Source organism: Heterodontus francisci, chromosome 1 (genome assembly GCF_036365525.1).
Source record: "Heterodontus francisci isolate sHetFra1 chromosome 1, sHetFra1.hap1, whole genome shotgun sequence".
NCBI classification, from domain to species: domain Eukaryota; kingdom Metazoa; phylum Chordata; class Chondrichthyes; order Heterodontiformes; family Heterodontidae; genus Heterodontus; species Heterodontus francisci.
Window position 1 is genome coordinate 287,837,681 of NC_090371.1, and position 13,331 is coordinate 287,851,011.

Consider the following 13,331-nt stretch of genomic DNA (forward strand, 5'->3'; position numbering starts at 1 on the left):
TAAAACCAGATGGAGCACACGGCATCGACCTAGGCAGTGGAAACGACAAAGGCACACCCTTCCTAGTCAACCTTGCAAAGTTCTTCTCAATTAATATGTGAGCAATTGTGCTGAAATTGGGAGAGCTGTCCCACAGACTAGTCAAGCAACAGTCATACTCAGCTGAACACACTTTACAGTCCCAGACTCCTCCATTACCATCCCTAGATATGTCCTGTCCCTACGGCAGGACAGATTCACCAGAGGTGGTGGCACAGTAGTATACATTCGCGAGGGAGTGGCCCTGGGAGTCCTCAACATTGACTCTAGGCACTATGAAGTCTCATGGCATCTGGTCAGCCAGGAGCAAGGAAACGTTCTGCTGATCACCACTTACCGTCTTCCCAAAGCTGATGAATCAGTGCCCCTCCATGTTGAACAGCACTTGGAGGAAACAGTGAGGGTAGCAAGGGCACAATGTACTCTGGGGGACTTAAATGTCCATCACCAAGAGTGGTTCGGGAGCCACGACTGAGCTGGCCAAGTCCTGAAGGACATAGCTGCCAGACTGGGCCTGCAACAGGTGATGAGAGAACTAACAAGGGAAAAACCTAGTTGACCTTGTCCTCACCAATCTACCTGTTGCAGATGAATCTGTCCATGACACTATTGGTGACCACCATACAGTCCTTGTGGAGACAAAGGTCCACCCATTCTAATCCCACCTTCCAGCATTTGGTCCGTAGCCCTGCAGATTACGGCACTTGAGGTGCATATGCAAATTCCTTCTGAATGAGTTGAGGGTTTCTGTTTCAACTGCCCTTTCAGGCAGTGAGTTCCAGACCGCCACCACTCTGTGGGTGAAAAAGGTTTTCCTCATCTCCCCTCTAATTTTTCTACCAATCAATTTAAATCTATGCCCCCTAGTCACTGCCCTCTCTGTTTAGATAAATAGGCCCTTCACCTCCACTCTATCCAGGCCCCTCAAAGTTTTGTACATTTCAATCAGATCTCCCCTTAGCCTTCTCTCTTCCAAGGAGAACAACCCCAGCCTATCCAATCTTTTCTCATAGCTGCATTTTTCAAGTCCTGGCAACATCTTCATAAATCTCCTCTGTACCCTTTCTAGTGCAATTACATCTTTTCTGTAATGAGGTGACCAGACTGCACACAGTGCTCAAGTTGTGGCCTAACCAATGAGTTAAACAGTTCCAGCATAATCTCCCTGCTATTATACTCTATACCTGGGCTAATAAAGGAAAGGATTCCATACACCTTATTGACCTGTCCTGCTACCTTCAGGGATCTGTGGACACTCACTTCCTCTGCACCTCAGTATTTTCCCATTAATCGTGTATTCCTTTGCTTTGTTTGACCTCCCCAAGTGCATCACCTAACACTTCTCCGGGTTGAATTCCATTTGCCACTTTTCTGCCCATCTGATCAGATTATCAATATCTTCCTTCAGCCTGCAGCTATCCACCTCACTATCCAGCATATGGCCAATCTTTGTGTCTGCAAACTTCTTGATCATGCCCCCTACATTTACATCCAAATCGTTAACATATACCACAAAAAGCAGGGGAGCCAGTACTGAGCCCTGCGGAACGCCACTAGGAACAGCCCTCCAGTCACAAAACCTCACTTCAACAATTACCCTTTGTTTCCTGCCACTGAGCCAATTTTGTACCCACCTTGCTACATTTCCCTGGATCCCATGGGATTTTATTTTTTTAAACCAGTCTGCCAGGTGGGAGCTTGTCAAAAGCCTTGCTAAAATCCATGCAGACCACATCGACTACACTACCCTCATCTATCTTCCTTGTTACTACTTCCAAAAATTCGAACAAGTTGGTCAAACAAGATCTTCACTTAACAAATCCATGTTGACTATCCTTGATTAACCTATGCCTTTCTAAGTGACAGTTTATCCTATTGGATGCCGGGACATTGGGTAAATTTAAGGAGGAGATAGACAGATTTTTAATTAGAAATGGGTTGAAAGGTTATGGAGGACTGGCAGGAAAGTGGAGTTGAGGCCAAGATGAGATCAGCCATGATCGAATTGAATGGCGGAGCAGGCTCGAGGGGCTGAATTGCCTACTCCTGCTCCTATTTCTTATGTTCTTATCCTGTCTCTCAGAATAGATTCCAATAATTTGCCCACTACTGAGGTTAGACTGACTGGCCTCTAATTATTCAGTCTATTCCTCGTTCCATTTTTAAACGGTGGTACAATGTTAGCAGTTCTCCAATCCTCCGGCACCACACCTGTATCCAGTGAGGACTGGAAAATGATGGTCAGACCTTCCACTATTTCCTCTCTCATTTCTTTTAACAGCCTAAGATAGGTTCCCCACCCCCCCCCCCCCCTCTTTTGTGAAGACAGACGCAAAGTATTCATTAAGAACAATACCAACATCTTCCGCCCTTACACGTAGGTTACCTTTTATGGGTCCTACTCTCTCCGTAGTTATCCTCTGCCACTTTCGTATCCATGTTGCTACTTTCCCTTTTATTCCATGGGCTTTCACTTTGTTCGCAAGCCTGTTATGTGGCATTTTACCAAATGCCTTTTGGAAGTCCATGTCCACCACATCAAATGCATTACCCTCATCAACCCTCTGTTACCGCGTCAAAAAAGTCAAGAAAATTAGTTAAACATGATTTGTTCTTAACAAATCTGTACTGGTTTTTCTTAATTACTCCGCATTTGTCCAAGTGACAATTTTGTCCTGAATTATCGTTTCTAAAAGCTTTCCCACCACCAAAGTTAAACTGACTGGCGTGTAGTTGCTGGTCTTAGCCTTAAACCCTTGTTTGAACAAGGGTGTACCATTTGTAGTTTTCCAGTCTTCTGGCACTACTCCTGTATCTAAGGAAATTTTGAAGATTATGGCCAGTGCCTCCGCAGTTTCCACCCTTACTTCCCTCAGTATCCTCGGATGCATCTCGTCAGGTCCTGGTGATCTATCAACTTGAAGTACAGCCAGCCTATCTAATGCGTTTTCATCAATTTTGAGCATATCCAGTGTCTCACGTACCTCCTCTTTCACTACGACTTGGGCAGCATCTTGCTTGGTAAAAACAGATGTGAAGTACTCATTCAGTACCTCAGTCATGCCTGCTGCCTCCATGCGAAAATCCCCTTTTAGGTCCCAAATCAGCCCCACTCCTCCTTTTATCATCCTATTAGAATTTATATGCCAATTGAAGACTTGGATTCTCTGTTATGTTAGCTACCAGTCTCTTTTACTCTTTGCTTCTCATTTCTTTTTTCACTTCCCTCTCAACTTTCTATATTCAGCCTGGTTCTCAATTGCATTACCCACCTGATATCTGTCATATGCACCGTTTTTCTACTTCATTTTCCTCCCTCTTTAATGTCCAGGGAGCTCTGGACCGGTTTGTCCTACCTTTCCCTCTCGTAGGAATGTATATCGACTGTACACAAACCATATCATCTTTAAAAGCAGTTCATTGTTCAGTTACAGTTTTGCCTTCCAATCTTTGATTCCAATTTACCTTGGATCAGATCCATTCTCAGCCTATTGAAGTTGGCCCTCCCCCACTTAATTATTTTTACTCTGACCTGGTCCTTGTCCTTTTCCATAGTCAACCCAAACTTTATACTATTGATTTAGAGATACAGCACTGAAACAGGCCCTTCGGCCCACCGAGTCTGTGCCGACCATTAACCACCCATTTATACTAATCCAACACTTATCCCATATTCCTACCACATCCTCACCTGTCCCTATATTCCCCTACCACCTACCTATACTAGGGGCAATTTATAATGGCCAATTTACCTATCAACCTGCAAGTCTTTTGGCTGTGGGAGGAAACCGGAGCACCCGGAGGAAACCCACGCAGACACAGGGAGAACTTGCAAACTCCACACAGGCAGTACCCAGAATTGAACCCGGGTCGCTGGAGCTGTGAGGCTGCGGTGCTAACCACTGCGCCACTGTGCCGCCCATATTATATTCCCTAAATGTTCCCCTACTGACACTTGACCCACTTCATTCCCCAGAACCTGATCCAGCAGTGCCTCCCTCCTCGTTGTGCCAGAAACATACTGATCTAGAAAATTCACCTTAATACACTCAAACTCTTCCTGCTCTCTGTCCTTTACACTATTGCTATCCCAGTCTATATCAGGATAATTAAAGTCCCCCATTATAATTACTCTATAATTCATGCACCTCTCTGTAATTTCCTTGCAAATATGTTCCTCTATATCTTTCCCAGTAGTTGGTGGCCTTTAGAATACTCCCAGCAATGTACAAGAACACAAGAAATAGAAGCAGAAGTAGACCATATGGCCCATCGAGCCTGCTCCGCCATTCAATATGATCATGGCTGATCTTGGGATTCAATTCCACTTTCCTGCCCTCTCCCTCTATACCTTGAGGCAATAGCGTAGTGGTAATGGCACTGGACTGGTAGTCCAGAGGCCCAGGCTAATGCTCTGGGGTCATGGGTTCAAATCCCACCACAGCAGATGGTGAAATTTGAATTCAATTAATAAAATCTGGAATTAAAAAGCTAGTCTAGGGCTGCATTTGCTGACAACGCTACCACTAGGAGGCGCTGCTGTGGCACATTCACAAATGCAGCATGTGCCACTAAAACGTCACAGACTGGGACTTTAGGCAGCTGCCAGGACTAAAGATGGCGCTGGGGCCAGAGACTGGGCCCGAGCGGGGGTGGGGGGGGAAGCGAGGGGCGCGGAGCGGGCCTGGTAGGAGCGGAGTGGCCGGTGAGTGGGCGAGCGAACGGCCCGGTGACGGAGGAGAGCGGAGCGGGCCTGGGGGGAGCCGAGCGAATGGGCCAGTGACGGAGGGGAGCCGAGCGGCCGGAGACAGCAGTGTGAGGTGGGGGGGGTGCGTTTTTCTGCGCATGCGCCATAAATTTGCAATGACAAAAGACACACCGGCTGGTCCCCACACCCAGCGACACCAAGGTCTTCGGCCGCTCACTCCCCGTGGCTCTCTACGGCCTCTCGCTTCCAGCCCTCTCCATCCAGCCGTTCCCTCCAGCCGCAGATCCCCCATCCAGCCGCTTTCTCCCTTACGTCTCAACTGTACTTCAGGCATTGCAGCTGTCTGGTCCCTGCCTTTTACATCCCCTTCTCCAGGAACTTCTGAATTTAACTCCCTCCCACTGCACCTCCACACCCCCTCTCCCCCCACCCCCCTCTCTACCTCTCCCCCCACCCCCCCTCTCTACCTCTCCCCCCACCCCCCCTCTCTACCTCTCCCCCCACCCCCCCTCTCTACCTCTCCCCCCACCCCCCTCTCTACCCCTCCCCCCACCCCCCTCTCTACCCCTCACTTTGTCAAACAGGATCTCCCTTTAGTAAAACCATGCTGACTTGTTTGACTCATACTGTGCTTTTCCAAGTGCAATGTTAAGACTTCTTTGATAGTTTCCAGCATCTTCCCAATGACTGATGTTAGGCTAACTGGCCTGTAGTTCTCTGTTTTCTCTCTACCTCCTTTCTTGAAAAGCGGTGTAACATTTGCCAACTTCCAATCTGACGGGACCATTTCTGAATCGAAGGAATTCTGGAAAATCATAGCCAGCGCATCCACTGTCTCTGCAGCTATCTCTTTTAGAACCCTAGTATGTAGGCCATCTGGTCCTGGGGACCTGTCAGATTTTAGTCCCTCAAGTTTCTCCAATACTTTTTCTCGGCTGATATCAATATTCTTAATTTCCTCACTCTTTTTAGCCCCTAGGTCACTGCCTATTTCTAGTATGGAACTTGTGTCCTCTACTGTGAAGACAGATACAAAATATTTGTTCAATGCCTCTTCCATTTCCTCACTCCCCAGGATGATTTCTGGCCTCTGCCTCTAAGGGACCAACGTCTACTTTAGCTACTCTCTTCCTTTTTATGGACTTATAAAAGCTCTTAAAATCTGCTTTTATATTGCTGGCTACTTTACTCTCATTCTATTTTTTCCCTTTTTATCAACTTTTTGGTGGCCCTTTGCTGGTTTCCAAAACACTCCCAATCCTCAGACTTGCTACTATTTTTTGCAACATTGTAAACCTCTTCTTTTAGTTTCATACTCTCAACTTCCTGAGTGAGCCATGGATGGGTCTGTCTTGACGAGTTTTTGTTTTTGAACAGAATGTACTTTTGTTGAACGCTTTGAATTGTTTAAATGTTCATTTACCACGATACCTTCCAGTCTATTTATCCAATTAACCTTAGCCAGTCCTCTCCTCCTACCTTTGTAATTAACTTTGTTTAAGTTTAAGATTCTTGTTTGTGATAGAAATGTGTCCGTTTCGAACGTAACATGAAATTCAATGTATTAGGATCACTTTTTCCCAGTGAATCTTTTACTACGACGTTGCTTATTAACCTGCTTCATTAAACAATGAGATCGAAGATAGCTTTATCCCTAGTCAGTTCTACAACATAGTGCTCCAAGAAACTGTCTCGAAAGCATTCTACAAATTCATCTTCTAGTTCACTGGTGCCAATTTGTCCCAGTCTATATGCAGATATGCAATGTAATGGTACCTCTATTGTTTCTGTCCATGACTCCTCGAGGACATCCTCTCTCTCCAGCACTGTAATGTTCTCCTTAATCAATACAGCTACCCCTACTCCTTTCCTTCCCTCGATTTCCTGAACAACTTGTATCCAGGAATATTTACTCCCCAGTTCTGTGCTTTTTTGAGCCAGCTCTCATCACCACTAAATCATCCCCACGTGGCTATCTGTGCCTGCAGCTCATTCACCTTAGTACATTCCCTCTTACTGTGACGCCATCTAATACTTAAGTGTTTCTTACTCTAGCGCTATCTGTCTCTCCCAATTCTTTGTGTACCTCATTTTTCCTCTTTGTTACCTCCTTGTTCCCATTCCCTGCCAAGTTATTTTGAACCCTCCCCAATCATCTTCTTCTTCTTCTTTGGCCACCTTGTCTCGAGAGAAAATGGGTAAGCGCCTGGAGGTGGTCAGTGATTGAGGAGCATCGCCTGGAGTGACTATAAAGGCCAACCTAGAGTGACGGACTCTTCCACAGGTGCTGCCGATAAAATTGGTTATCAGGGCAGTTACGCAGTTGGCTCTCCCCTTGCGCTTCTGTCTTATTTCCTGCCAACTGCTAAGTCTCTTCGACTCGCCACACTTTAGCCCCGCCTTTATGGCTGCCTGTCAGCTCTGGCGATCACTGGCAACTGACTCCCACGACTTGTGATCAATGTCACAGGACTTCATCTCGCATTTGCAGACGTCTTTAAAGCGGCGACATGGACGGCCGGTGGGTCTGATACCTGTGTCGAGCTCACTGTTCAATGTGTCCTTGGGGATCCTGCCATCTTCCATGCGGCTCACATGGCCAAGCCATCTCAAGCGCCGCTGGCTCAGTAGGGTGTATAAGCTGGGGATGTTGGCCGCCTTGAGGACTTCTGTGTTGGAGATACGGTCCTGCCACCTGATGCCAAGGATTCTCCGGAGGCAGCAAAGGTGGAATGAATTGAGTCGTTGCTCTTGGCTGACATACGTTGTCCAGGCCTCGCTGCCGTAGAGCAAGGTACTGAGGACACATGCTTGATACAATCGGACTTTTGTGTTCCGTGTCAGTGCGCCATTTTCCCACACTCTCTTGGCCAGTCTGGACATAGCAGTGGAAGCCTTTCCCATGTGCTTTCCCAATAGCACTAGGAAATCATAAAAACATTGGTCCCAGCTCTGTTCAGGTGTAACCCGTCCAGCCTGTACAGGTTCCATCTCCCCTAGGACCAGTCCCAATGTTCCAGGAATCTAAAGCTCCCCCTCCTGCACCATCTCTCCAGTCATGCATTCATCTGCTCTATCCTCCTGTTTTATACTTAGTAGCGTGTGGTACCAGACGTAATCCAGAGATTATTACCTTTGAGGTCCTGCTTGCTGGTTTCTTTCTTAGCTCCCTAAACTCTGCGTGCAGGACCTCATTCCTCTCTCTACCTATGTCATTTGGTACTAATACGGATCACGACCATTGGCTGTTAACCCTCCCGGGCTCAGAGTGCTCAGCAGCCACTCAGTGACTTGACCCTGGCACCAGGGAGGCAACATACTATCCTGGATTCACGTCTGCAGGCGCAGAAACGCCTGTCTCCTTACTATCGCATCCCCTAATACGGTTGATTTCTCAATCTTCTTCTTGCCCCCTGGACAGCTGAGCCAACCGTTGGTGCTGTGGACTTGGATCTGGCTGCATTCCCAGAGTAACCATCACTCTCATTAGTATTTAGAACTGAATTTTTCTTTGGCCTCCTTATCTCGAGAGACAATGGGTAAGCGCCTGGAGGTGGTCAGTGGTGTGTGGAGCAGCGTCTGGAGTGGCTATAAAGGCCAATTCTAGAGTGACCGGCTCTTCCACAGGTGCTGCAGAAAAATTTGTTTGTCGGGGCTGTTACACAGCTGGCTCTCCCCTTGCGCTTTTGTCTTTTTTCCTGCCAACTGCTACGTCTCTTCGACTCGCCACACTTTAGCCCCACCTTTATGGCTGCCCGCCAGCTCTGGCGAACGCTGGCAACTGACTCCCACGACTTGTGATCATTGTCACAGGACTTCATCTCGCGTTTGAAGACGTCTTTAAAGCGGAGACATGGACGGCCGGTGGGTCTGATACCAGTGGCGAGCTCGCTGTACAATGTGTCTTTGGGGATCCTGCCATCTTCTATGCGGCTCACATGGCCAAGCCATCTCAAGCGCCGCTGACTCAGTAGTGTGTATATGCTGGGGATGTTGGCCGCCTCGAGGACTTCTGTGTTGGAGATACGGTCCTGCCACCTGATGCCAAGTATTCTCCGGAGGCAGCGAAGATGGAATGAATTGAGACGTTGCTCTTGGCTGACATACGTTGTCCAGGCCTCGCTGCCATAGAGCAAGGTACTGAGGACACAGGCTTGATACACTTGGACTTTTGTGTTCCGTGTCAGTGCGCCATTTTCCCACACTCTCTTGGCCAGTCTGGACATAGCAGTGGAAGTCTTTCCCCTGCGCTTGTTGATTTCTGCATCTAGAGACAGGTTACTGGTGATAGTTGAGCCTAGGTAGGTGAACTCTTGAACCACTTCCAGAGCGTGGTCGCAAATATTAATGGATGGAGCATTTCTGACGTCCTGCCCCATGATAGAACATAGAACAGTACAGCACAGTACAAGCCCTTCGGCCCACGATGTTGTGCCGAACCTTTAACCTGCTCTCGGATCAAACTACCTACATACCCTTCATACTACGATCTTTCCACCCTGGGAAAAAGTCTCTGGCTATCCACTCTATCTATGCCTCTCATCATCTTGTGCACCTCTATCAAGTCACCTCCCATCATTCTTCGCCCCAGTGAGAAAAGCCCTAGCTCCCTCAACCTTTCTTCTTAGGACATGCCCTCCAGTCTGATGTTCGTTTTCTTGAGGCTGATGGTTAGGCTAAATTCATTGCAGGCAGCCACAAACCTGTCGATGAGATTCTGCAGGCACTCTTCAGTGTGAGATGTTAAAGCAGCATCGTCAGCGAAGAGGAGTTCCCTGATGAGGACTTTCCGTACTTTGGACTTCGCTCTTAGACGGGCAAGGTTGAATAACCTGCCCCCTGATCTTGTGTGGAGGAAAATTCCTTCTCCAGAAGACTTGAACGCATGTGAAAGCAGCAGGGAGAAGAAAATCCCAATAAGTGTGGGTGCGAGAACACAGCCCTGTTTCACGCCACTCAGGATAGGAAAGGGGTCTGATGAGGAGCCGCCATGTTGAATTGTGCCTTTCATATTGTCATGGAATGAGTTGATGATGCTTAGTAGCTTTGGTGGACATCCAATCTTTTCTAGTAGACTGAAGAGACCACGTCTGCTGACGAGGTCAAAGGCTTTGGTGAGATCAATGAAAGCAATGTAGAGGAGCATCTGTTGTTAGCGGCATTTCTCCTGTATCTGACGATGGGAGAACAGCATGTCAACGGTCGATCTCTCTGCACGAAAGCCACACTGTGCCTCAGGGTAGATGCGCTTGGCCAGCTTCTGGAGCCTGTTTAGAGCGACTCGAGCAAAGACTTTCCCCACTATGCTGAGCAGGGAGATTCCACGGTAGTTGTTGCAGTCACCGCGGTCACCTTTGTTTTTATCGAGGGTGATGATATTGGCATCGCGCATGTCCTGGGGTACTGCTCCCTCGTCCCAGCACAGGCATAGCAGTTCATGTAGTGCTGAGAGTATAGCAGGCTTGGCACTCTTGATTATTTCAGGGGTAATGCTGTCCTTCCCGGGGGCTTTTCCGCTGGCTAGAGAATCAGTGGCATCACTGAGTTCCGATTTTGTTGGCTGTACGTCCAGCTCATCCATGACTGGTAGAGGCTGGGCTGCATTGAGGGCAGTCTCAGTGACAACATTCTCCCTGGAGTACAGTTCTAGGTAGTGCTGAACCCAGCGGTCCATTTGTTTGCGTTGGTCAGTGATTATGTCCCCTGATTTAGATTTGAGGGGGGCGATCTTCTTGATGGTTGGCCCAAAAGCTCTCTTAATGCCATCATACATTCCTCTGATGTTTCCGGTGTCTGAGGCCAGCTGAATATGACTGCATAGGTGTTGCCAGTAGTCGTTTGCGCAGCGCCTGGCTGTTCTTTGTGCAGTGCTTCTGGCTGCTTTAAGTGCTACGGATGTTAACTCGCTGGGGGCTTTCTTGTCGTTCAACAGTGCAATACTGGTTGGAGAATGAGATGCACTCAGGGGACTTCTTGACTGCATGGCAGTCATCCATTCCCTCTCTGCCTGCACACCCTTAAGCTGTGGGGTGACCACATCTATAAATATGCTATCCTCAAAACTTTCAGCCTCATGGATGCACCGCAGCAACACCAGCTATTGCCCAAGCCCCAAAACCAGGAGCTCAAACAGCTGCAGCTGACGGTAGTTCCTGCAAATGTGTTGTCCAGGACATGAAAAGTGTCTTAGAGTTCCCACCTGGAACAGGATATGCACTTCGGGGGACTGAGATGCTCTGCTATGCCTCTATTTATTCGATCATTAAATTTAGTACTTAAAGACTCACCAGCTGCTCACCGATCCGTTGCTGCTCCTTAGATTTTAAATTACCGAAAAATTCAGACTCCTTTAGTGTTACTATCCCATGTTATTTAATTTTAACTTTATCCCCTAGATTTGATTAATTGAGCACAGATTGTAATTATATAGTCAAATTGGCTTTAATTTTGTTTTTGTACTAATTAATTGATCTAGACTTACTTTATCAGTGATTAATTTAGATTAAATTAAAAGCTTACCAGTATACTCACCCCATGTGACTCTTTGTCCTGTGACATCACTTGGCAATCCCCCCACCAGTTCAGACCCTCAGCCTGCTCCAATTCTGGCATGCTTTATGCTGCTCTGCCCCGATCCTGGCCTGTTTTATTAAGTTAGTTGCTTTTGTTAATTATCAATGAAACCCAATGTAGAGATCTCCCAGGATTTGTACAACTCTTAAACCAGTTTAATAAATTTAACACCTCTTTAAAATGTCCCTGCAAGCTGTTTGAATGTGTTTAGTTGCTGTACTTTATAGCCCATGTTAATGATTACTCTGCCTTTTACTCTAGTGATGCTAGCAAGACTGTGAGCAGCCCACCCACATCCCCGCGACCTGGGACTGCAGCAGCAGTTGCATCTTCCAGCAACATTGTGCCCCCTCGGCAACAGAAGCCTTCTGCTGCCTCCAAGAAAAAACAGCAACAAAAAAAGAAAAAGGGTGCAAAAGGAGGGGGATGGTGATACTGAGATTGTGGAAAATGTGATGGTGACACTTTTGGATTGTGGGGCACATATTCTGCATGTGCATAGAGACTCTTAAATCTTAACCAGTGCATGACACATTGTAGTGTTACAGAAGCTTTAATAATAAAGGACTCTATGTGAAGGCCATTTAAGTGCTTGAATGTTTAATTTATATCAGATGCAGTCTCTTTACTGGTACATGCACAGGTTTCTTTTTAAGCCAAACAAGTAATTCATATAAGTATTTGTCTTTATCTTAGTTCAAATTGCTGATGTATAATAAAGCTTCGACAAGGATTGTGGCCAGAATCTTAAAATAAAGTTTACATGAGAAGTTGTGCAGTGCTCGATTATACATGTCATTGTGTTCAGTTTTATTACTATTCAAAACTGATGAAATATAAGAGCTCAATAACGGCCCCAGCTTAAAATGTTAGGTGCCATTTGATGTTTATGGTTAAAATTTTTTAAAGTGTTGAGATAAATTCTTGTGGAACATTAAAAGGTGATAAATACATTTATCGGGTATACTAGTTTTCAAAATATTTAAGACAGATGAGGAGAATTTTTTTCTCTGAGGGTCGTGAGTCTTTGGAACTCGTCCTCAAAAGGCAGTGGAAGCAGAGTCTTTGACTATTTTTAAGGCAGAGGTAGATAGATTCTTGATGAGTTAGAGGGTGGAAGGTTATTGGGGGGAGAGATGGGAATATGGAGTTGAGGTTACAATCAGATCAGCCATGATCTTATTGAATGGAGGAGCAGGCTCGAGAGACGTAGTGCTCCTACTAATTCAAATGTTCGTCTGTAATGACTTGTGTTTATTTACTAGGAACTGATAGAGTTGCTGCTTCAGTGTTGCTACCAACCAGTTACTTTCTCGGTTTATGACAAATCTGTAAATTACTGATTTTCTCAGTCTGACTTTTTTTTATTATTTTTGAGTTTTGGAAATAAATCTGGTTGTTTTAACAGGTAGGGCTTCAGTCATAAAAATCCTCATCTGTGATGAGTTCAAGGATCAAAATAAATGTTCTAAAGAATTTTACAGCAGCTGTTCTGCCTGTTTTGGTCTTCTCAATTTGCTTTTGAGACATTATTACCTAAAGGGTCTTTTTATATTGGTTAAATACTGGAAGCCTGCTATTTGCATTTATATTAAATCAGTTTCTGTGGAGGTGGTTTTAGTTGGGTCAGCCATCAGCCAGTGGAAAGTGGATTTAGAAACAGAGGTAGGGAGCTGGCTCACTAATGCTGAGCTCCTGCGTTTAAGCCTCAATAATGGCAGTGTTATATTTCAAAATGAAGGACCACAACCAAAATTGCAGGGTTTCAAGAACTAGCTAGATCCATGGAAACTTGTAGGGAAACCTTCAATGTGACAAAAGCATCAAAAGTAATGTTTTCTCTTCAAGCATTTTATAGCAATTTGCTCCAAAGCAAATGTTTTTAAATTGAGATAGTTGCCAGTCACCCTTCACATGCTGCAGTGCAAAGTTAAAGTCATCGGAAAGGTAGCACCTCCGACAATGCGGAGGTCGGGCTTGAACCCACAACCTTCCAACTCGAGAGGCGAGA

The 13,331-nt window shown here is 46.2% G+C and overlaps 1 protein-coding gene across 1 annotated transcript in view; it reads left to right on the forward strand.

Annotated features, from left to right (window-relative positions):
• srp72 (signal recognition particle 72) overlaps positions 1-12,093 on the forward strand; it is a 138,156-nt gene extending 126,063 nt beyond the window's left edge. The window contains exon 19 of the mRNA XM_068047482.1: positions 11,582-12,093. Coding sequence (XP_067903583.1) covers positions 11,582-11,753 — 172 coding nt within the window. The 3' untranslated portion in view covers positions 11,754-12,093. The remainder of the gene's footprint in view (positions 1-11,581) is intronic.
• Positions 12,094-13,331: the final 1,238 nt, after the last annotated feature.